Source organism: Tiliqua scincoides, chromosome 5 (genome assembly GCF_035046505.1).
Source record: "Tiliqua scincoides isolate rTilSci1 chromosome 5, rTilSci1.hap2, whole genome shotgun sequence".
NCBI classification, from domain to species: domain Eukaryota; kingdom Metazoa; phylum Chordata; class Lepidosauria; order Squamata; family Scincidae; genus Tiliqua; species Tiliqua scincoides.
In genome coordinates this window covers 20580547-20606261 of record NC_089825.1, presented here as the reverse complement: position 1 = coordinate 20606261, position 25715 = coordinate 20580547, and the positions used below count along the sequence as shown (strand labels likewise).

At 42.2% G+C, this 25715-nt stretch overlaps 1 protein-coding gene across 1 annotated transcript in view; it reads right to left on the bottom strand.

The window, feature by feature from the left end:
• Positions 1–1357: 1357 nt before the first annotated feature.
• The window catches only part of PIP4K2A (phosphatidylinositol-5-phosphate 4-kinase type 2 alpha), a 70143-nt gene continuing 45785 nt past the window's right edge, over positions 1358–25715 (bottom strand). Inside the window, exons 5-10 of the mRNA XM_066627273.1 lie at positions 15029–15175; positions 12475–12513; positions 7603–7716; positions 6739–6979; positions 5230–5333; positions 1358–3727 (exon numbers count right to left, since the gene is read on the bottom strand). Coding sequence (XP_066483370.1) covers positions 3647–3727; positions 5230–5333; positions 6739–6979; positions 7603–7716; positions 12475–12513; positions 15029–15175 — 726 coding nt within the window. The 3' untranslated portion in view covers positions 1358–3646. The remainder of the gene's footprint in view (positions 3728–5229; positions 5334–6738; positions 6980–7602; positions 7717–12474; positions 12514–15028; positions 15176–25715) is intronic.

Sequence of the window (25715 nt, the reverse complement as noted above, 5' to 3'; positions counted from 1 at the left end):
TAAGTCTGGGCCAATCAGTTATGAAGGATTTCGCTCCTGCATAACTTGCATACATAACACCTAGGAAGCCCAGAAGAAGAAGCCACCATGAAAGAAGGGCACTGTGACCACGGTAAGTTTGCGAACAACTGGCTTAGACTGATGCCTGTAGAATGGCAACAAGCACTTTTCTGAACATATTTCCTAATATCTTCTGCATATGATCTAAAGATAGACTCCTATCAAATGGGAAGTTCTCTGTGTGGTATCTTACTTCCAGGGTGAGGTTTTTAAAATGGGTGGGCAAGGGATCCAAGAAGATGGTGTTGAAGGGGCAGAGGGCTATCTCTGGATTGATGGGCAGGGAGTGGCTGGCTCTGTTATCGATAAGTGAGCCATAACAGGAGCTCATAATACAATTTCTAGAATATAGATTGTTGAGAATAGTCTGTACTAACCATGATAAGGAAGATAGTGGAGACAAAGGTGTTGACTTGGGACTCAGCATTCTTACTATAAGATTTCTGTTTCTTTTTACTTTTCTTCTTGGGGTTGATAGACTTTTGGGAGCCCTTACCCCTGTGTTTACTGGTTGACTTTGTAGAGCCCAATCCTGAGCTCTTTTAGCACCTTAGGCATGTCTGCGGCACCCAGACAGGAGGGGGCACTGGTGCTGAGCCAGCGCCAGTCAGTACTGAGCCTCAGCGCCGCTTGGAGGGCTAGCCAGCGCTCCAACAATGGCAGCTGGCAGTATGTAGTATTGGGACAGGGGGTTGGGAGGAACCGGAGAGGTTGGTGGGAGGGATCAGCTTGATCCTGAACTCCATGTTGGACAGGAAGGCCTGACATTGAGCCTCAACTCTGCATGGGCAAAATAGCCGACACAAACTTGAGAAGCCCCATTGTGGGTCTGTGACCTCCGGCAGCTGCTGCTGGACTACAGGATGCATCGGTAGCCACTTTGGTGCCACTGCACCCGGCACTGACGGCAACTTTAGGACTGGGCTGCCCATCAGCGTTTTCACCTTTTTTGAGCCACTTTTTTTGCTTCAGAACCAATGGGAGTGATGTTGGAACCAAAAATGTCAGAATGGAAGACACAGAGGGTGCTGACTCAGAAAATGGCAGAGTCCCTGTTGACAGTGGGATCAATAGAGTACCCTCCCAATCAGACAAAGACATATATGTAGGGTGTGTGTATGTTTGTGCGACTGTGTGTGTAGATTTTACTGCAGTCCAGTGAAAAAGCTTCTTTTGTGATCAGTTCAGTGAAAAAGTTTCTGTTTGTGATTTTAGCGAAGTTATATGTTTGGAAAGCAAGTATTCAAAACTAATTTGCCAAAGTACTTGCACACAGTAGAAATAAAGTGACAATGGGTTTTCCTAGCAAGTCAAAAGTGCTTTATTTTATAAAGCCTTACTCATGTCTGGAGTGTGTTTTTAGAACTAGGCAATACAATGCGGGTCTTCCTTATCCCCTCCGGTTTATCAACAGTAATGAATGACAAGGACTGTTACAGACAGAAAAAAAGGCTTTGTCGTTAGCTCATAAAAAAGCATACACTAATTGGCCACAATGGAATATTTACTCTTTTAAACGCAATGTGTACCTCATCATTTCCCAGTGGTATTCTTGCAGTCTTATCCTGCCTTAGAAGCCACTGTGATTTTTTTATTTTTAAGAAATAGAACATTCACATGGTGCCAGAGATCATGGGTGTGCATGTATGGGGAAAGGGACAAAAGTAATAAAAATCAAGCCACAGTTATCAACTTAAATACATAAAAATACAGAAGTATACACATACATTACAGTACTGTTAACATCACTAGAAGGGTAACATAATCGTGTTAAAAAAAATGTACAGAGGACCAAGGATGGTGTTGCCTTTGGCTGAATAAGATAGTAAGATCAGTTGCTACCTTCTCAAAGTTTTCTGCAGTCAACACTACATACATTATGCACAGATGTAGCCTTAACAGCACTGGCATTACATTGTTGGAGAAGACAACCTGGCACTCCTGGGATAAACTAGAAGTTGCAGAGGGAAAGGGTGATTTGATGTTTTTGAGTTGTCTATGAACGTCTGCTTCAAAGAATTTGTTTTTAAAGGCACAATTTTAGCACAGTGTACAAGTACTGAATAGATAATTTTAAGCACATCTAATTCTGTCTTTTCTGAAGCTTAGAGCCTTTTGTCCCTCAAACCAATTAAAAAAATTTTTTAAGATAGGTTACTGCTGGCAGCACACTTTTAGGCAATTTATTGTCCAACGTGATTTGGAGAAATGCCAAGCAAATTACGATAATAAAACCACCTAAAATACCTTGAAACAATCTGTCACTGTACTGTAAAATATATTTTTTTTCTATCAGGAAGGTGAATGAAAACATTCACAGGAACATTACTGCATGTTACACTTCAAGAAATTACTTCATCTGTACTGCAAAATAACTTTACATGTAAACTTCAGATTCACTTACTGTGCACAAATGCCAAAGCATCCCTGTTTTCCTATGAATGTAAACAGTAAAAATTTAGGGCTTTAAAAGAAGAGGGATCATTTTAATAAAATATTTTAAAAGCGCAATGTAAGCATTTAGACGTCTTTTTTTTTATCAATTATAGAACAGACTTTCCTATGCCTTTTTTCCCATGTCATAGAATCATAGAGCTGAAAGGGACCGAATAGGTCATCTAGTCCAACTCCTTGCCTTAGCATTATGTCAGATAATGCTAATATTGCCCAAAATGATGCATTTTTTCCCCTAAAAAGCATATTTGATTTGATTTTTTGGTAGCATAATCAGTTCCTATACGATAAAACACACAGTGTAAAATTGTTGTGTAATAAGACAATGAAATATTCTATTCCTGCCCCCCACCCCCAGAAATAGATGTTTATTCTTTGCAAAAACCACACACAGCATGATTATGGCGCTACAGCTTTGTAAAACTTGAGACTCATCTTAGTTGCTGGAAGAATATTTCCTGTTGTGAGGGGCCAATTTTACAAAAGAAAATAAAAAGCAAAGATGCCAACAAGAAAGCTTCCAGCACACAGAACATACGTCATCATTATTCTTAAGAAGTGCCAACATGCAGGGTTGTTAAGTGTCACATTCGCATAAGGTCATTGTCGTCATCGCCACCAATACTGTCTTGCATCTTTCAGTTCAAAATATAAAACTGATCCACAGTTTACCATTTAAACCAACAAGAACTTAACATGCGTATATGCCTTTCTTCCTGTCCTCCCCCCCCACCCCAGCTCCTTTGCCCATTCATCCCATCTCAGCTAATTTCCATGGAGTGTCGTCATTGCAATGCACACCGAGTAAACAGCTGATCTATTTTAATTAGTTAATTAATTTATACTTGTATTTTTGTTTTGTATACTCACACACACAACCGCGTGCACTCTCACATACACACACATACACTCCAGAAATAACTAGAACTATGCTGGGCATAATCAGGCAGCTGTTAAAAGCAAGTTTTTTCACCCCAGTCGGTCATCTTTGCCAGCAGATGTAAACAAGGGGGCTGCCTTCTGCGAGATAGCACTTTAGAGTTCCTTTTAAAAAGAAGCTTGTATCCTTTACACACTTGTAGCCATCGCTGCTGTTCCCAGACCTTGTATCTGTCCAACAGAACATGATAGGTTACGTCAAGATGTTGGCAATAAAGTCCAAGAACCTCTTTGAATACTGTTCTGGGTTAACTGTTGAAATCTCTGCACCAGCCTGAAAATAAAAGAGGAAGAATGAAACAGGTTGCACTTAAGGCTTGCGAAAGGTTGTGGCACTTTACAGTCTAACTGGTCTATCATGAAACATGCTCTCACAAGCGAAAGAGGTACTTCATCAGATGCATGAAACAGTGGGTGGAGAAGCAGTTCTATGCATGTGTTATGATAAATATCACATACAAGGGCTGAGGTCAGGGCCTAGGAGAGGGGGATAAAGGGGGTAATTTGTACCCAGGCCCAGGGTCCAAAGGGGGGCCCAGAAGCCAAAGGAGAGGGCTCAGAAATTTCCTGGGATGTTATGTTTTCCTATCTACTCAGACTTGTTGCCTGCACGGGATGCTGGAGACACCAGTGATGTCACATGGGTTGATAGACATGGGCTCCAAAGACTTTTCCAGCTGTCTCTACCCTCCCCCTACCCTGTTTCACCCCTCCCTGCCCCATTCTGCTTGCCTGTCACCACCCTCCCCGGTTCTGTTTCACCCCTCCCTCTTTGCAAAGGGGCCCAAAAGAAACTTTGTACCCCCTGATAAAATTCCTCTCAGAGGCCCTGGCTGAGGTACGTTGAAGAATTAACAAGAAGAGAACTAAAAAGGTAACACACAAGATACACTTCTTGATCAAGTAATCCAGCGTGTCTGGTGCGCCCCCTCCCAAGAAGTGATTATGCTTAAAGTGATATTTGCTAGCTGTAGCCAATTGCCCAAGCTCCTCCAGCTCCATTCATAGTAGAATTGTTTGATGGGAGGGCATATATTTTTAAACTAAATACTTTCATAAGAATGCTTTGTAAATTAGAGGTTTTGCCATCTGTATAAATATACAAACTGCTGACAAGAAGATCATTAAATAGAAGATCACTCAATTACAGTGGGCCCTGATCCCATGTCTAGAGGATGTTGACGTCAAGGGCATCTAGAAGGCGTCAGAAACTCACAGGTTTTCTGAGGCGTGGAAAGGTGTGAAAACCAGACGTGCCTTCCAGATACCTATGGGAGGCCTCTGAGGTCCATAAGGCCTTATCATTTCCACTTTCATTACCCACTGAAACTGGTATCTGCAGAGGGGTCCAGGAACAGATCCCCCGTAGATACCAACGGCCTCCTGTAATTACATTTCAGCTAATAATAAAAAGGAGTAACCATTCAAACCTCCACAGTGTTTGCAAAGCTTCTATCAGGATTAAACTAACTCAGGCATGGGAGACCATACCTGAACTATTTCCCCAGTTGGGGAGAAGGGAAAAAAATATCCAATTCCTTATTCAGATCAGGAATACATCACAGAGGTGAAAGGGTTAACCCTCACTTCAGTGTGAACTGATCTCCCACCTCTATGCTCTGCTAGTTTTAAAAAAACAAACAAACATTGGTAGATCCAGTCATGGATTTTCTAGGTCTCATTTAGCTTGGCCCGCAGAGATTGAAAGCATTTCTTTATGGATTAATACTGGAAGATAAATTATGAAGCTGGAACATCCACATCAGTGACACTCACGCCGTGTTTGACTGTTTTTGCAGCATGGGCAGCTTTCTTTTTTGCATCATAATGAGTAAGAATATCAATGATGGCCATAAAGTATACCTCCTTCCTGGGAGCATCTGTGCAAAAAAAAATAAAAAAATTTATACAAGTAAATTCATACATAAATTTTACAATTAGGAGGTTTATCATACATATGGAAGGAAGCTGGAATAAACCAAAATATGGAATTAGTGGCAGTCAGTGGTCTTTGCCCTGCTAATAGAATTCAAGGACCACCTACTCCCATATGAACCTGCCTGGGTGCCAAGATCCTACATTAGTGCAGGACCACCAGTATGTACTGAGATCTTCAATGACCATTCTGGGTCCCCTGCTGAGATAAAGTGTTGAGACAAATTATTGTCTTTAGAAAGTAAGCCTGGAATTAAGCAAGTTGCCAAATATTTTCAAAGACAGTAGGCTTTTGAAATACAGGTGGACCCCTGTATCCATGGGGGCCCACCTGTATGTTCCATGTATTCCAGGGCCCCCATGGATATGGAAACCAGGGATACAGGGGAACCTTGTCTCCACGGCCCCACATGCCCATTAACATTGTTGAAAGGCTTACTCATGGTGAAAATGTTCTTGCTTGAACAGATCGCTATAAGCATTCAAGCTTATAGCGATGCTCAGATGGGCTGCTGGCAGCCTGAATGCTTGAAAAAAACTAGATCAATGCTAACAGAAAACAGGAAGTTAACTACTTCCTGATAGCATCTATGTAGTATTTTAAAGTATTTAGGCTGCTGGCAGGGTGCTTGAGCATCTCTATAAGTTTGAATGCTTATAGCAATCTGTACAAGCAAGAAAATTTTCACCAAAATACTACAGTAGTTAACTTCCTGTTTTCTGTTAGCATTGATCTAGTTTTTTTCAAGCACTCAGGCTGTCAGCAGCCCATCTGAGCATCACTATTAGCTTGAATGCTTATAGCGATCTATTCAAGCAAGAACATTTTCACTATGAGTAAGCCTTTCAGCAATGTTAATGGGTATGTGGGGGGGGGAGAGGGCGCAGGGGGTCCCTGAATCCACGGGTAACTAAATCAGCAGATACTGGATCTGAGGATATGGGGGCCAGTCTGTGTATGTCAAAGCAACAATTTGTTTATTTGGTAAGCAGTGGTTTACTCATCAGTGATGTTCAGTGAACAGCCTTTCCAAACAAAAACATCTCCTTTTAGACTTCCAATTAGGAATTTCTCTTTCTGCAGCACAGCAGTACAGTATTGTTTTAACCACTTATATCTACTTGTTTTACACATGAACTGTATTCTGTGTTCTCAAACAACATCAGATATTAACATTATAGTAAGATAGATCAGAGGTAAACAGAGATCTCCTATTCTACTTTAGCTGTGCTAAACAAAAACAGCTAAAAAAAATCTTATTTCATAATGGCCTTTTTGTCTCTATGTGGTTTTTCTTTCTATGGCTTGGAGATTCTGATGCAAGAATCAATACCTGTAAAACCACTTACTTTCATGGCATTTTATTCCATAAACATCAATGGCTGGATCAAATTCTCCTGGAGCCAAAGGCTGCAAACTGTTCAGTGTATTCCCTGGACTGTCTGGAGGTGTTCCAACTGTGGCAGCTCCATCACTTTCTCCTTCATCTTCATCATTCTCTTCACACTCTACCTCTTCTTGTTCTGCTCTCTCCACATCATGAATGCCAACTAGCAAACTGTAGTCCATGAGTTTTAACTGAGCAAGGAACTAGAAAGTGAATTCAAGGTCCAATTAGGAAGAGACAAATTTTCTGCGGGAAATATAGTAGAAGTTATAGGTTTTTCACATTAAAAAAAACCTAAATCTTGGCAACCTGGAAGTTTTGGCAGTGATGCGATGACATCATCACTCTGCCATTGCCAAAATGTCTAGGTTGCTGAGCTCCGCACCAAAGGTGGGTTGCAAGGCTAAAAGGATTGAAGAAAAACTTATTTAAAGGAATCAGGAATGCTCATTGTCTTAAGCTACCAAAAAATACAATATGGAGATTAGTAACGCATGCAGTTATTTCCCAGGGAAGACATGCAAAAACAGGCCTTGAAAGGCAAAACCTAGAGGACTTCTCTGAGAAACCGGCTTCATAATTCTCTTCCTGTGAAAAGTTCAGGTATAGCAAAACACGGGTGTGTATACCTGCATCATCTAAAGCAGCTCCTACCAAACCCGTCCACAGACCAGATCCGGGGTTTCGGTGAATCCCTACCCCCCCCCTCGTGAACGACACTTACCATTCTGGCACACTACAGCTCTTCATGTCCATGACTTCTAAGGATTACCCATTTCTGGCTAAAGTGTATTATATTTAAGAGCTCGTCATACAGCATTCTTACCTCAACATCCTTTTTAAGTTTCTCCAGGAACATCTTTTTGTTGGCTTCATCAATATAAATCTTTTGACCATCATTAATGAAGTCATTATCTTTGAACGTTGGAAGTTCTTTGGCCTAAGACAGACAGACAAAAGCTAGCACCAAAGGACCACCCCAAACAGAGACATGCAATCAAACAATCATCTTCAGTGAAACATACTGACTGATCATAGAAGAACTTAATATTCAGAGCTATCAAAGATGCAAACTAACACCCACAAGAGGGCATTAATGAGCTGTAGCAACAGTGCACGAACATCACTTCTAGCATAAGGAATAGAGCCTCACTCTGTATTCACGCACATCTGTAACATATTTTCCCCACTCATTAAGAGAGCCCTAATTTGCTTCTGTGATTGATTTGCTTACATTGAATCAATTACAGAATTCAAAATAAAGAAATGTGTTACTTGAGCTGTATTTAAAAAAACCAATAAGAACATCTTCACTACCTCATTGTCAATATTCATTGAAAAATACAAATGCTTTTCAGTAGCTGAGCAAGGAGTAAATCTCTAGTCAGAGAATTTGTACCTCTTGGTAGAAGCTACAATTTTACTACTCAGAGGCACCAAGTGATACCTGGCAAAAGGTATACTTGTCTGCATTTTTACTTTGTCACTGTACCCTGGGTGTTGATATACATAAAACCAAGCATTTGACAGGCAGCCTTCTAACTTCTTTAAATAGGCACACTAACCCAGAACAGATGGTGTGAAATTTCAGTGAAATTGTCACTAAGAGAAACTATTTTCATACAAGATATTTCAGGTAGTGTTTCCTAAAGCAACTGGAGACAGAGGCAAAGGTAGAATATCTGTTTATTCTACTTGCTGGCAGAAGTTCCACTAAAATGTGGTGATTTGGCTGCCTCATGTGGACTTAGTGAAATCAGCAGGGGGACTGACATGGTCTGATGTAGCTTACAGGTACAGTATCTGACACATTATCAGGTGCTCTGAAACTGTCACTAGAAGCACTGTTTGCAAGCTCCTTAAGTAGTACATTTGCATGACTAACATACATTGTATTGTATTGGCAACCTTCAGTCTCGAAAGACTATGGTATCGCGCTCTGAAAGGTGGTTCTGGCACAGCGTCTAGTGTGGCTGAAAAGGCCAATCCGGGAGTGACAATCCCTTCCACACCGGGAGCAAGTGCAGTCTGTCCCTGGTCTGTCTCCCTGGCTATGGGCCTTCCTTCTTTGCCTCTTAGCCTCAGACTGTTGGCCAAGTGTCTCTTCAAACTGGGAAAGGCCATGCTGCACAGCCTGCCTCCAAGCGGGCCGCTCAGAGGCCAGGGTTTCCCACTTGTTGAGGTCCCACTTGTTGAGGTAACATACATTACCGAGGGTCAAACTAGATGAGCAGCTGTGGGGGTGATTTTCAGAAGAAAAATTAAGTGCACTGGTGGTAGGAAGAGGGAAGGATTAACCTCTTCTCAAATTGGTGATCTACGGACCAGTGCTAGTCTGAAAGCCATGGCTTGTTGGTCCATGGCAAATTGAAAGAAAGAAAGAAAGAAAGAAAGAAAGAAAGAAAGAAAGAAAGAAAGAAAGAAAGAAAGAAAGAAAGAAAGAAAGAAAGAAAGAAAGGGAACCAGTCACTGGCACATTGGGGAAAACAAAATCAGAAGTACTGCTCCTCAGGGCTGACTCAAGTGAAGAAGGTAGGCATGGGGGGAGGGAGGGTGCAAGTTCAAGGAGACCCATTGGGGCCAGCAGCCCTTACCCAGGGGTAAGGGGACGTTTCCCCTTGCTTCTGGCTAAGCCACTGCAGGCCACAATCCTGCGCTGGATACAGCGCAAGCCTCCTGGCTTGCCTATTCCAACGCAAGCTAGGATAGTGCCCTAAGAAAGCCTTGCCCTTTCCTTCAGAAGGCTTTGCATTGAAAGACTGTCCTATCACGTGGCATTACAAAAGAGATACACTTACAATATGCTACGTATGCCAGGTTAAAGTAGTAAATGTTGCTCGTACAATTTATTAAGAACCTTTCTTGTTCACTTAAACATACTGGATATGCGAATTGAAAATTGAATTGAAAATTACTTCCTGAATATATAAAAAAAAGAAAAGCCAATGGCACAATCTCCAAGCAAAAGTCAGTACTTAGTGTTGCAAATCCCAGGAAATAAATACACAGATAAGCTTGTTGTAGAAGCTTCCTTACTGGCAATAGGCTCAGAACATCAGCAGTAAATGACAGTACAAACAGCTATAATTACTACATTTATGTCACAGTGAAGAATGCAGTACAACTATGATAGACAAATGACTTGTATATTCCACATTATCCTTGTCCAGTTTATACAGAGCAAAATAATCCAAAGAATGAACAAATGCAGAAGTCAGTGTGTCTAAATTAAGAAAAGAGGAAAATTAAAGCACCACATGTCAGAATTTGACAAGTGTTGAAGCTTGTTGTTTTCTAAATCAAGACATTTGGAAGGGCTGATACCAGCTTCCTCAAAAACAACAATTTCATCACTGTGGAAGTCTCAGTGCAACAATAAATAAATGTTTGTTTTTTTTTAATGCAACTCTGGGCTGCAGGCAAAGAGCTATGAGCAGAAGAAAATGCTTAGCAGCACAAACCTAACTTGCACTGGAACAGGCAGGCCGGTAGGGCTGAGCTGTACCCAGCGCAAGTTTCGGACTGGCTGTGGCTCGGCCTGAGGCAAGGAGAAAAAATTCCCCTTACCCCGTGTCACACCACAGCAGCCCCAGTGGGTCTACTCGGATCTGTGCCACCTGAAGGGGTGGTGCAAATCCAAGCAGACCGGAATTGCCCCGGGCTGCCCAGGAACGGGACAAGTATCTGGCATAAGTGACGGATCCTGGTTCCGTCCCCTGCTTCCCTGCTGCCCAGCCACAGGCCCATCCACCACCACCCCTCCTCCTGCTCCAAAACGTCTCTTCCCCACCCTACACCTCCCCCCTGCCTTCCCCATGCCCCCACCCCAGATCCCCACACTGGGCTGGAAAGGCCAGCGCAAACCTACTGGGCCCAGGGAGGCTGGCGTGCACCCTTGAGCTGACCTCCCCAACTCACAAGTTGACGCAAACATCTCATACGACATGTTTGCGACAGTCCTGGGCTGGCGGGGATTGCGCTGGCCCAAGGGGCTGCACTGACCCAAGGGACTGTGTCGGCCCAATGGCACATTTGGACTGTACCTTAAGTTGAAGTATGCTCAGTGATAGAACATGAAGGTTGTCTAGACATTCTCAGACTTCTGCTTGCATGAGGGAGATATCATCTGTAGAACTCATTTCACTTTTTTTTGCATAACCTGAGGTTATGTGAGGAATAACGTGAGGTATAACGTGAGGTATAAGATACCTCCTACATGCAAAAGTGGTTTTGTTGCAAGATTTTGTCCTTAGGACCAGAGCTTATCTCCACAGATATGCAAAATATGTTTAAGGGGATAAGTCACTTGCACAGAAGGTGCCTCTGCTGTGCCATCTGCACACATGTGTCTTTTACCTGATGAGTGGGGGAGGAAAGTGCACCAAAAGCAGGAAGAAAGAGGCACAGACACAGCAGCATGAAGGTACCTTGTTGGGGCAACTTGGCCAGAGCATCAGGCTCTTAGCATTCCTGCCATGAGTCAAACACTGAAGAAGTGGAGAAGAAACTGCCTGAGTTATACCTAAAGGTTAGTCGGGGTGGGAAGGGGTTCCAGCTCAGAACATGTGTTTCTGCATTGGGGGGGGGGCAGTGGCAGGGACCTGATCCACATGGGGAGCGGGTGCTGAGAAAGGGCGGGGTTAGCACTTCCTCCCTCTGCTGCTTTGCCTTTCCCCTCCCCTCAACTGGTAAAGAGGGCAAAGAGCTTGGTCAATAGCCCAGTGTAAAAGGGTTATCGCCTCTCTCACTCATCACCATCATCTTGGTGTGGATCACAGCCTTGCATATTTTTATTCCAGAAATTTAAAGACACAGAACAATAGATTTCATGGATTGCTCTCTCTTTTAGTTTGCCTAATGATGGTGACTGTGAGCAAGAAGTGAAGAGACAGAAAGGGAGGGGCTCCCTGTGGAAAAGGCAGAGGGCCCTCCAAGAAAAGAATAAAGTCAGGTTTGCAAGAGTGTAATTCAAAGCTAATGAGGGAATGCTGTGGTATTTTAAGTCACTATTTTTTCATTAAACTTACTTAAACACACACCTGTTACTGGCAGCATACATCACAATGGTGGATCTGGGGGGGGCAAGGGTGCAAATGCCCCAGGCACCACCCCTTAAGGAGGAGGCACCACTAGCCTCACCCCCACACCTATTTATCTTTTTTTTTTTAAAGCAAAATAAGCCAGCAGCTCCACCAGCTTCTTTCGCTTTAAAAAAATCTCCTCCTGATGAAGCAGGGGGTGGCCCAGAATAATTGTTGGAGAGGCAGCACAACAAAGGTACCTTACTGGGGCAGCTTGGCCAGAGCATCAGGTCCTCTCTCCTCTTTTATAGGAGGAGAGGAAAGGGGAGGCCTAGAGAGGCAGAGCGACAGGAGTTGCAACTCCTGGCACACTGCCACTCTAGGCCAACCCCATCTTCTCCTCTTATAAAGTAAGAGAGGAGGGGGTGCGATCCAGTCCAGCTGCGAATCACGGCCGGAGAGGCAGCAATTCACAGCATCTCCGGCCGCAATCCAGGGCTGAGTCTTTCATTTCCTTGGATGTATTACATTGGACCATTATCTTGACACTGATGCACATAAAATCCATTCTGCACAAGAATGGGGAAAACAAAAAATGAGAGGAAACATTGGTCTTCACTATTCTGCCTGTTTGAAAGGTGAAGTTAAGTAACCAAATAAATATAAGCTTTCCATACCTTTTCCTTGTCACTAGCTTCTCTTGCTACTGTAGAGCCCTGAAATAGAAAAACGAAGTCCAAAATGAAATTTATACTACTGGAAAAAGAGATGCAGGAGCATAAGTGCTACTGACACAGGCTTACTTCATGAAGCTCCTAGCAGGCTTTTTTTCATGCAAGTCCTCTGACAAATTTATGCAAATACACCCAACACATACTGTACTATGCCTTCAATGTGGTTCAAACATCCTGTTGCAGTACTCAAGACGTTAAATAAAGTACTGTAATCACTTCGTTTTTTACAAAGGTCATTTAAAACATCTAAGCAGCAGCTCTATGAAACCAAGGACACGTGACCTGTAGCAAAGGTACTTTCACTTTGGGAGTTTTGGATTCTTCTTGTCCTGTTGCTATTAGCTTTAATTTTACTATCAATCTCTAGAGAAATCATCTTCAAGAACAGTGTAGCACTACAGACAAGGCTTAATCTGTAAAGGAAACTGCCATCAAAGCCTGCTGTGCCTACCTTTTTTTAAATGAGAAGCATAGCAGTCTATCTAGAGATAATTAGCAGCACAGAGATGCCAAGTAAGATGCAGCTGTTCTTTACAGTAGCCAGAATTCAAAAGCTGCTCAGGGGCTTGCACAAGAAGCCTGGTGAAATGTTTGCCTTTCTTTCTTTGACCCGCAAATCCCCAAGCAGCATTACAAACTGCTTTTTAAAATGCTCCTAGGTTGCAAAAGCGGTTTGCTTTGTGACACAGAGGATTTTGGTTAACAACCACGTCTCAAGCCCCCTTGTGCTCACAGAATTACTTCCACATTTCTTGTTTTTTGTTGCAAGTGGTTGCATGGTAGCTTGTACTTTTGCTTAGTTAATCTTTGCTCTAGCAGTATGCAGGGACCACAGATCTGCATAAATAAATTATCCAAACAGAGTTGCCTTATGCCAATTATCTTCATGCCACTGACACAGTAGCAATTTCTCCAAGGCACACTTACAACATAATCCCATGCATGTCTACTTGGAAGTAAGTCCCATTAGGTTCAATGGGGCTTGCTCCCAAGGAAGAATGCAACAAATTGTGGCCTTACATCCAACAAAGACTCAGATCTGTATAATTATATTCAAGCAATATTCATAACAACAAATAAATCATCTTTTTTATACAAACATACAAAGCTATCTTGCATCATCGGATCATTGGTCCAGCATACTCCCAGGTGGTGGCTCTTCAGGTAAAAATGGTATTCTAAGCCTTAATCTTGGGTAAGAGCTCTTTAATGAGATTGCCCTTGGGAACTTTTGACTTTCAAAGTATGCCCTCTATGGTAGTTTTCTCAACCAGTGGTACAGATATCACCAGTGGTACTTGAGTGGTATCCGATGGTACACAAGGGATCCCTGGACATCTGCCGCCCACCAACGAGACCACGAACGTGACAACAGACAGCGTTAGGAGGATGGGCTTTGTGGGCAGGACTCCAAAGCATGCTTATCTGCGCTTGAAAAAGTCCTCCTGTCCACTCTGAGCATCATACTGGTGTTTGTTGCATTGCGTTTGTCTTGCCAACCCAGACTAACTGACGATGATGTCACCATCAGATACTTCCTCTGGTACTTCAAATAGATGGACCACGTGAAGCGGTACCATAAACGACAAGCATTGAGAACCAGCAGAGAGGCTAGCACCACTTGGCACTGGGCCTTTGTGCTGAAGAAGCACTGGCTGGTGAGTGGGCTGCTCAGGCCCCACAGGTTACAGTGGTGGCCATTTTGGTGCCGCTGCACCGGGCAGCACAGGATTGAGCTGTAAAGAATGCAACCCATTGTGTTCAATGCAACCCACATAAGCATGCATAGGATTTCAGCCCTGTCTCTAACTTGGATATACTTTTTTTGTGGCTTGCTATACCTTGTTTGTGGCCTTGCTTGTTAAGGAAATAAGGAAGGATACCAATAAACGAATTTCTGTCAGTTTGTTATTAATCTGTTCTGAAATACTACAAGCATAGATTTGACTGAGTTAATATGCAATAGGAGTTGCTGACTGTGGCTTTTCTGTCTTCCAATATTATCTAAATTTACTTTAACACAACTTTTAAAATAACCTTCATTTATAATTCCAATGCATCAAAGAGATACATGAGTTTTGCCTTAACCGTTAAAGTGGTTGTATTCATTACCTCAAAAACCTGTATGCAAAGTAAGCTGTAGTAATTGAGAGCCTCTTCAGCTGTTTCCCATCCCCTTCAGATGACTTTAACTGCAACCATTAGCACTTATCTTACTTTCAGCTACCACACTTCTGCTAAGCCACTTCCTTTACAGCACACACACAACTCAAAATTATCTTATTTCCATAGAAGGTTTCTTTTTTTTTTTTTTGGGGGGGGGGGGGTAGATAAGCCACAAACTATTTTAGCAATCATAGTTTAACGGAATTGTTTGCTAGATTCTGTTTTATGTATCATCATAGCTAGCCTCCCAAGTATTTAACAGAATTCATACCATTTAAAAACTATTAGCAAAGATTACTGTAATATTCACAAAGAAAATATAACTGCTCACCTTTAAATCATATTTTTTATAAACAGATAAACGATGGCTGAATACATTTCTTGTAACAACCATATATACTTCAACTCCATCAACAGTAAGCCGGTACATGCCCAAAAACTGAGGAAGTAGTGTATTTCCATGACACTCCACTATAAACTAGACAGGGAGAGAATATGTTAGAATTTTAATTAATAATAATAAAACTATAAATATTGAAGCACATTAAAATAACTGTGAAAAGTTGTATTATAAGCAAAACACTAAAGCTCAGAAGAATCTATTGGAGCACCTACATTTTTTAACTATTATAGACTCTGTGGGTCATGTTGTATGGAAATTGGACAGTTCAAGAAGGAATTTCAACACAGAAATGAAATGTGAAAGCAAAAATAACTCCATTGGATTTGGAATCTCTTCAGGGTATTTCATCAACACTTGTTTCTCAAAAACACTGAGAAACCACATTACCTACAAGTTCCCTTCCCTGCTAGTTCTCACCTCAAATCTGCACCTCATGATTACAGTTCACTTCTAGCAGGTAGAAACTATGTACTGTCACTTCCAAGATCTCAGCATTCCCTCACAAAAAAGGATGGAGCCTGCCACCTGCAGATATATGGGAGCTATGAAAACAGATATGTTCTGTTCAGATAAACACAGTGTGTAGTATGCATCAAGAACAGTGTTTGGCTTGCACCTCCCAATAAGGTGGTGTCCTCAGCAACGTAATTCAAGCATTTTGAATATTCTTTTCTTTCAGATAATAGAGGGAAGTACGGTAACAAATGGTTTATTGAGGAACCAGAAGAAGAACTTGTTCTAAAAGCACCGTATCTTCCACATGTGCATAAGAACTTTTCAGGTATTTCTTTTGGGGGCATCCACCCCATACATCCCCAAATGTACAAGAGATTCTGACTGGGAGATTCTGACTACTGCTCTTCTCCCACCTCAGGAATGCATGTTTATGATCTAGTAATTGGTTTCATGGTCTCAATGGAAGTGCCTGGGATTCATAAAATTGTATTAAAAACAGATCTTTACACACACACACACACACACACACACACACACACACAGAGAGAGAGAGAGAGAGAGAGAGAGAGAGAGAGAGAGAGAGAGAGAGAGAGAGAGAGAGAGAGAGAGAGCTTCTATTTCAGTGAGTTTCAAGCAGCAATACCTTCATATCTTTAGGTTTATAAGAAGAGGCTTTCTGCTGATGAAGTAGGTGCCTTGTCCTTTATCCTGCACTGAATTATAATGAATCTTTTTGCTCCATCCAAATATATCTACTATCAACTAATTTTGTCTTGCAATCATGCTACCTCTACTCCTCTAACTCTGTATACAGCGGGCCCTCAGTATCCACAGGGGATCCAGGTTCCCCGTGGATATTTATTTCTCCAGATAATTAAACCTGTGGAAAGCCCTCAAAGATCCTCCAGGAGGTCACCAGAAGCCTCCCTATGCCTCAGAACACCTCCCGGACATGACCAGAAGACACTTCCAGTCACAGCCAACAGGTCATGCAAGCCCTCAAGGGCAGGTTGGCACTTGTATGGGTCAAATCCACAGGTGCCAAACTTGTGGATAAGGAGGGCCCACTGTACTCTGGATCAACTCTTTTAAGGATGAAGTTTTTTAAAAAGGCAACCAGGGATTGAACTCCTTTATCTTATTCTTCTCATTTACAAAGTGCCCAACAAGACAGTACTATTGAGGATGCTAAAACATAAATGGCATTTGATGAATGCTAGTATAATTTAGTTATACAAAGCAACCTTAAAATAAATCCTGGGACAATGACTTTAATTACAGTAGAATAAGTAATGGGAGAACTGACTACATGTCAGAAAAATACAAAGATAAAACGCAATTGTATAAACTTTGAAATTCTGCATTAAGAATGAAATCCAGTGATTTTGTCCATATTGTTTCTTCTAAACAGGATCCACTCATATATAATGCAACATGTAAGATAAAGCACTTCTAGTTTGGGATCACAAACATCTAGGATCAGAAGAGTAATATCTATGTAAAAGGTGTAAAGAGTACAGAAATAGATTTGCAGAGGAAGTCACATAATAGGGTATATAAAATTGCAAAGTGTATCTGAATGCTATCATAACTGTGAAGTCTTTTTTAAAATTCTATTGTACCCTGCAAAGGGTCATGGTTACATAAAACTACAGATCATAGAAGAGAAACTCTGATTAATCCCATGAACATCCTTATACCACCAAACAACTTAACTTTGGCGACACTCTTAACTATACGTAGTTTAAGCCATTTCTGCCCAACGTTGCACATACGCAACAGGGACCAAACGTGTACACCTGTGGGCTGGGCAAAAATGGGTTAAGGACACTTCACTTGATTATAACATCTTATCCACAGTCACTACCAACTGTACTGCCTAACACAGTATATGCACACTGGTACACGGTGCTGCGTGCATGCCAGGAAAACATAACCTAGGACGTGGGCTGATAGCAAAAAGGAGCGTCAGGTCCCATTGGGCTTTGTGTAAAAAGACCAACTTTGGTTTGCTGGAGCAACTCCTCCCGCCTGTGCTGACTTGCAAGAAGCCCACGCTTTTGAAAACTCCCAACACAGTTGCACCTTGATCAACTATGTCATTCAGACATGCAAACAATGCTGCATTTTGGGAGCTTCCTGGCTCATAGAGAAAGAGGACCATTTGTTATCACCAAATAATATGTGCCCTCAGCCCCTGCCTTCCCTTGCTAACATCGCTGAATTTCCAATCAAGAGCCTTAAATTGACTCAGGACATAGGTCTCAAGAGCAACAGAGAAGTCTCTAGATGCACCCTTCCCAGGGTGCTATACAACAGAAGGCAAACATCTCCAGTGGGGCAACACAAAACCCATCAAGGACCACTCAGAAAACATTTTACAATGGATGCAGGTGTCCATGAGGTGCCCCTTTCCCAGGCAAAAGTTAATATGCCCATCTGCACAGGAACTTTTTACTTTCAAAGTAACACTGTTTGCTATACAATGAGACAGGGCCAACTAACAAACTGTGAACCACAGGCATGCAACTGGGACTCTCTGCTTGAGTACAGGTGCGGAACACTCGGAAAAGCTTTGGAAGCTTCCAAGGTTGGTTCTGCCCATGCAGAGGACTCCATTACATGTGCCTGTACAAATACCACAGAGAACAACCACCACTTCACATTCAAAGCTAGTAGCTATTTTACATTTCAATCACCATGCCTTTTCTTCCAGTTATATTAAGAACCACAGGCAATCAAAACAAATGACTGAGTCCAATCCTACACCTGTCTACTCAGAAGTAAGCCCCATTATAGTCAATGGGGCTTACTCTCAGGTTAGGGTGGATAGGGTTGCAGCCATAGAGTTTTAAAAAGTCAACTTTCCACTATACAGATGGAATTTCACATTTTTCTTTTCTGAAACCACTCTAGCTCATGTGATTGTGTGCATGAAAGAGAGAGAGTACACTGTGCTCTGGAGATATAAGCAGTGAGCATTTAGATATGCCCCCAAACATGCATTTCTAGGGATATTATACTCTGTGGTTGCAATGCATGTACCCATAAACTGTAACCATAATAAGAGGGGATAGGAAGTGACTCATTGACAAAACAATGAGAACTCTATGGAACTATGGTCTATGGAACTCCTTGCCACAGGATGTGGTGCTGGCGTCTAGCCTAGACGCCTTTAAAAGGGGATTGGACGAGTTTCTGGAGGAAAAATCCATTATGGGGTACAAGCCATGATGAGTATGCGCAACCTCCTGATTTTAGGAATGGGTTAAGTCAGAATGCCAGATGTAGGGGAGGGCACCAGGATGAGGTCTCTTGTTATCTGGTGTGCTCCCTGGGGCATTTGGTGGGCCGCTGTGAGATACAGGAAGCTGGACTAGATGGGCCTATGGCCTGATCCAGTGGGGCTGTTCTTATGTTCTTATGTTCTTAACAGTTCCAACCAACTAACTTGAGATTAAAATTGATATACATTTTTCATTAAAAACCATGCAATGATAAAGTTGTTAACAACAACAATTACCACTTGTAGCAGCAAACATAATTATACAAAGATCATCTAAGATTCTAGATAAACAATACTATTTCTGACTATATAGCATGACACAATCATACACACACACACACACACACACACACACACACACAGAGGGGGGGAAATAAAGGGTGAACTTTACTAGAGAGTCTGGAGTTGCAATGGTAACATGGAGGAAAGAGAAAAGATCTACAGCCTGCTGGGGAATCCCAAGACAAGACAGCAGATGGGGGTGGCGGTGGCTGGAGAAGAGGAATCAGAAAGTTACTTGTCAGCGAAACGTTTTCCAAGGGAGATAGTGCAGGTTTTCGAAACATAGCATGAAGTCTTAGAAAGAATGGGAAAGAAAGCTCAGGCTGTAGAGAACAGGGGTTGCTACCTCATTCTGAAGGCATAGAGGTGAGGAGAAAACTTATTTAGGCATTCATTGTTTTTAGCAATAGAAGATGGAGTTGTCTGAGACAAGGATAGCTATCACTTGCACTTTAAGCTGAGGCACTTCTTTTAGATGGTTCAGTGCCCCAAGTCACCCTGTACAACCCACAATGGTTTCAGCAGAGTCAATTAAGGAGTGAGGACCAAAGGGAGCTTAGAGGGTCTTTCCAAACCTCTAATTCCCTCCTAGTTGAAAAGGTAGAAATATCCCCAAACTTGGCTCCTCAGTTGCCCGCTGTAGTAGAGTCCCAAGTCTCCAAGAAGATTTTCAGCAAAAGATAAGAAGGCGGCCAGGAAAGTGAATCAATTCCTCTCTCTTGGGAAAGGATGTCTATAAAGAAGGCTACCTGATGAGGAGATCAAAGCCTAAAATAGACCTAAATGAGGGTATGAAATTAAAATTTAACTAACAAGGGGCAACAAAGCTATACCATTAATTATGTGTGAGGAAGGAAACTGCCACTTAATTGAAAGAGGCATCCCAATTATTTCTAGTTCTTATCAAAGATCTAGTTCTTATCAAAGCTGAGAAGTCAGACAGACACCACCTCTTTAAGCAGCCACAATGGTTAAAGCAGTAATTTTCAACCTTTTTCAACCTTGCAAAATGGTAAGGCACTAAAATGGTAAAGGCACATCATTAGTTTTTTGACAATTGACAAGGCACACTGTGCTGTCAATGGGGGGGCTCACATCTCCCAACACCTCTCTGAGAACACCTCACTGCTCTTCCTTTCCTGGTTGCAAAGGCAGCCTGTTTAAACAAGAAGGCACCCCCAGTAAGTGTTTAAAATAGTTTAATGGGTGTGCGGGGTGGGGCGCACAGGGGTGAGGGGTTGCACCCCCATGCACCCATTATATCATTTAATCACTTAGCTTGATTTTTACCCTGGTAAGTGTTTAAAGTGATGTAATTGGCACATGGGAAGTGAGGGGGCACCTGCAGTATTCGCTGACCCCCAGTATCTGCGGGAGGGGGTCTGGAATGGAAACCCCACAGATACTGGGGCATGTCTGTATATTCCAGATTCCAAAATTTGTGAAAGGAAATAGAGATAGGTTTTCGTTCTTGCACTGGCTAGTAGCTTGTATTTATTAAAAAAAATAAATTCTTAGTCTGAGAGACTGTGCCCTTCCTTCAAGATCCTAAAAGAGGAAATTATATTGGAGATTTGGCAAAGTACAAATCTACCTGATAAAATCTCTAGAACATTAAGTAGGTTGCTTTTGCAAGAAAGGCAAGGTAAACCTTTTAAAATGAAAAAGCAGTATGTTTTTTCTTAGTGCACTAACAATATGGAACTCTATGCCATCTCTGACACAATTTTAGAATTAGTATCCTGTCCAATGACTATTAAAAATAAAGAAAATATTGTCTATTGTTCACACTTCTTATTTTCCTTGGTGCCTTGACTAGGAACCGTTCGTCCTTGGCAACTTGGTATTAGAGGTGACCCATTTCCACCTAGTTTTGCCATACAAATGTCTGGAAAGTCCTTACCCAATGAGTTGTTTTATCAAACTTCTGCACAGTGCAATTTTATTTCTCTGACAATTTAATACAAAAACTATTTAGCAAGTCATGTTGCTCATCTGATGAAAAGATTAAACTAGCTATGTTGCAAAACAGATACACTCTGCACTCTTCTTACATTTATCCGATCTTTGAAAGAGGATAGCATTACAAGAAAGAAAACATGTGCGGCTGCACTGGTTCCACTCAGAATTTTTAAATAAGCAAGCATGATTAGCCATCCTAAAAGGATCAAGGATATTGCAAAAAAAAACAACACACAATCTGTTACCTCAACTGCATAGCTAGGCATCCACCATACATTAGCATGTAACAAAATGGAGGGCTTCTGAAGCTGTTTCTGCCCAACATATGCAACAGGGATCAAATGTATACACCCGTGGGCTGGGCAGAAATGAGTTAAATTCAAGTTCTCTTTCAAGATATTATTATTAATATTATTACTACTGCTGCTGCTACAATACTGCTATTTTTGTGCATGACACCTGGCAAAGAATTAGAAAGGTAAGCTAGAGATTTGAAAACTAGTTAGGAAACTTTCAAAATTCATTTTATTGAATTACACAGTTGAAAGTACTAGGAAATGGGCAGCCCAATCCTGAGCTACCCGGGGTGCCCAGGCTTGGTGGCACTGAGAACGACTGCCACCCGATCCTGCGCATCCCGGGCAGAAACTCTGAGAGGAATTCTATCAGGGGGTACAAAGTTTCTTTTGGGCCCCTTTGCAAAGGGGGAGGGGTGAAACAGAGAGGGGGAGCATGGTGATGGTTGAGCAGAATAGGGCAGGGAGGGGCAAAGCAGGAAAGGGTAGAGACAGCTGGAAATGTCTTTAGAGCCCAGGTCTACCCACCCATGTGGCTCCGTAGTGTCCCCAGCATCCCCAGTCATGGTAGTGTCTCCAACATCCTGTACGGGCAACAAGCCTGAGTAGATAGGAAAATGTCAGATCCCAGGAAACTTCTGGGCCCCCTCCTCTGGCTCCTGGGCCCCCATTTTGACCCTGGGCCTTGGTACAATTTTTCCCCGTTACCCCCTTCTACTAGACCCTGGCCCTGGGCTACCGCGGGAGATACCTCGGGGGAAGGGGATTTTCATCCACTTCCCCCGAGTAAAGTAAGCAGCCCCGCAATGGGGCTAATCACTTTGCCACCGACCAAAAGGTCAGCGGTAAAGTAAAGGCGCTCGTGTAGGACGCAGAGTCCTCCCCAAGTGGCTTGGATCCTGTGTAGCAGAGCTCTGCGGACCTGCCTCCCTCCCTCCCCCGGCACACCTCCAGCCCACCCCCCTCCCCATGTCATGCCTCCCTGTCACACCTTCCCCCCGCCCTCTACCTGTCATGCCTCCCCCCAGCTGGCACTGGGCTAGCACGGGCGGGAGCCCGGCGGTGAGGCTAGCAAACATGCCTTACAGCACGTTTGCGACAGTGCTCGGTGGTACAGAGCCGTGCCACCAAGCACAGGATTGGGCTCTAAATGAGTTTAGCTTAAACTAAACATTTAAGAGATATCCAGGCATAATATAAACACTACACAAAATCCCTCACACCATTCTGGTGCACAGACCTTTGCATTTTGGGATGAGATTGAAGTCTTTGGGACTATAATTGGAACAATGGCAGAATTTTATTCTATTGTTCCTCATACAAGACACTGCAATGATTTAGTATACTATTCTTTCAATGGATGGGGGGGCAGAATGAGTCAAACATGCCTTCTACTAGTTGAGATATTGTGGTTTGGAGCAGAATGACTTGCTGCTACTGAGAATGAAAAGGCTTTGCCGTGTTCCTAAGGAGGTAGCAGGCTCCAAACCAGAGCTACCTTGGCACACACAACTGACATGCATGCACAGTGGAAAGAGTGAGACAGGGACATTCTGTGGTCCCAACAGCATTTGGTGCAATGCTACTGATGTTTCCAAGGGTCAAGATATGTTACATTTAATTTGCAAGGCTGTCTTACTTGATGCCAACACTGACAGATAAGGCTGTTATTTGTGCAAATTATTGAGAATCAGAACTTATTCCATAGCTGTGAAACCCACCAATATCATCTATGTTGTACAAGTTGCCCTTGGGAACTATGCAGCAATAAAAGCACCAAACCTTATCCATGTCAGATATTTATAATTTAAACCTTCATCTTTTTACATTGATCTCAGGTGCACAGAAATGTCTATCAAGAGTTATGCAGTTGTCACGGCTGTTCAGACTGTGGCTTCATGTCAGTGATCTCCGCTACTGACTTTGTTCTTTGTGTTGTCCTGTGCTTTGATGACTTGAACATATTCTAGTCTAATTCCTCTAGAGCATTTCAATATACATTTTGACAAAAGTAGAGCATTTCCCTTTGAGATTCAAGATGCTATATATATTTCAAAAGTTGCACTGGTTCAGTCAAAGTGCATAAAAACAAGTCTACTTAAACCAATGCAAAACCTTAATGTAGGCCTGAATCTCTTTAAAATGTAGACTGCCATCAATATCCTGCCCTAAAGAGTTCAAGTAAGAACAATGTATTCTATAGTAAGCCTTTTTAAAAATCCAAACGCAGATGCATTTAGACTAAAAGATATTTTTCTTTAATGCAAGCAACCAAACACTAACTCAGACAGAAAAATGTTGCATAGTTTCATAAGATACTCAGGTTTTGCCAAACATCTGGAAGAAGAGCATTCCACAGAGCCAAAACAAAGCTAAAATACAGAGCTCTTTCTGAATTCACCTTCATCATTTCACAGCTTGGGGCATGGAGGGCTTCATTAAGAGGACGCTTTTGACAAGATGGTGATCTGCCAATCATCATAAACCTACAAAGACTGTAAGCCTGTTGGAACATCACAGGTCATAACTAGGGTGATGTAGAAATCTGTATGGTCTTAGCTCTACTACACTTTCAGTGTTGAAAGTGTGTTAGCTTGTCTAGCAACTGGATGAACAGTAATCAAGATACATGTGCATATCCCATACTCAATTTTTGGAGCTAAAACATACTTCATGCTTCTACTAAAGTATTGTCCTCTGCTGGCTGAGTACATGCATCATCATGGGGCAAAAGGCCATGGAATGCAAGAGGTATGGTCAAAGGTACTGTAACTGAATAATTAAGGCTACAATTCTATCCATGCTTTCCTGGGAGTAAGCACCATTGACTATAATGGGGCTTAGTTCTGAGTAGACATGCACAGGATTGGGCTCTTAACGCATAACTTAATATGTATGGTGATAATTCACACCTCTAATTGGTGATAGTATAATCTTCCTGGTTTATCTAAGTCAATGATTACCTCTCTCATTATTGGTCTTAATTCAAGTCTAAATGGATACGACTGAGGCTGCAATCCTAACAATACTTTCCCGAGAGTAAGCCCCATTGAACAAAATAGGACTCACTTCTGAGTAGACCTGGTTCGGATTGGGCCCTGAATCTCTAGATGAATTCTAATTCAAGAGTTCTAGAAATCAAGTTGGCTTGAGTGGGGGAGTTATGGTACACAATACCTGCTCCATCTTTACAATATATTGAATTTATTTGCAGCGTGGTCACTTAAGGCATATTAGTGTAGTGGAAACACACAAGACCTCTCAAGGAGACAGGGTGTGGTGTCAATAGTGGTCCCTTGCTCTGAAAGGTCTGGGAAGCCCTGGGTTAACACCAGGGTCTTCAACTGCAGTGAGTGTGCTGCACAGCTGCAGCCACTTAGAGGCAACAAGGCCCTCAGGGATAAAAGCAGAACCTGGAGGAGGAAGAGTCTTTGGGTAGCAGAAGGAAGGAAGGAAGGAAGAAAGAAAGAAAGAAAGAAAGACTGACTGACTGACTGACTAGTTGATGGACTAACTAACGAACTTAATGACTGCCTGGTAAACCGACTAACTGAATGGAGACTGCTGAGTGGTAAAGAGCTAAGGTAATGCTGCTGTACCTAGAAGAGCTGCTTTGAGAACTGGGAGAGGGGCCCTGCAGCCCTACAGGCAAGGCAGCTTCCTTCTTGTTGGTGCTGGAATTCAACAGTAGTTTTGCATGCCACTAGAGCTAGCTATGTTTGGGGTGGGGGACTAATTAGCTTAAAGTGGGCATAAATTCTCTAGAACAAGTTTGGAAAGGGAGTTTAGCACAACAATTTGTTCCCCTGATACATTTTGCTCCATGTAGTAAAAACTGTAAAATAGTATCTTGCAATTTATGCTAACTGATAGAAAGAATAAGAACTGTTAACATAAGATGCCATGTTATGTTGGTCTTAGACACAAAGAGTACCTTCTCTTGTAGCTCACTATTCACCTACTCTCTCTGCTTAAATCATTTGCTAAGAAACCAAGTGTGGAATCCTATAAAAACTTAAATACTGTAGTGATTGCTGAATGTAGTGGATTTTAATTCCAATGACTATGGATTGACTTAGGCTGCATCATGTTTAAGAGTGAGTTTACACAAATACCCATTATCATTTTTACTGTATTACCACTGCAGCTACATTCCCCCTTCCTTCAATGTTTCACAAGATATCCAGCTTTGCAAGACAACAGCTACATAATTAGATAGTGATTTGGTATCAAGAGAGATTTCAAAAGGCTTTTCAAAAACCTTGGGTTTTATCATTTGATATGGACCTACTATAATAAAAGGTATTTGATGTGAATTTATATATAACAAAAT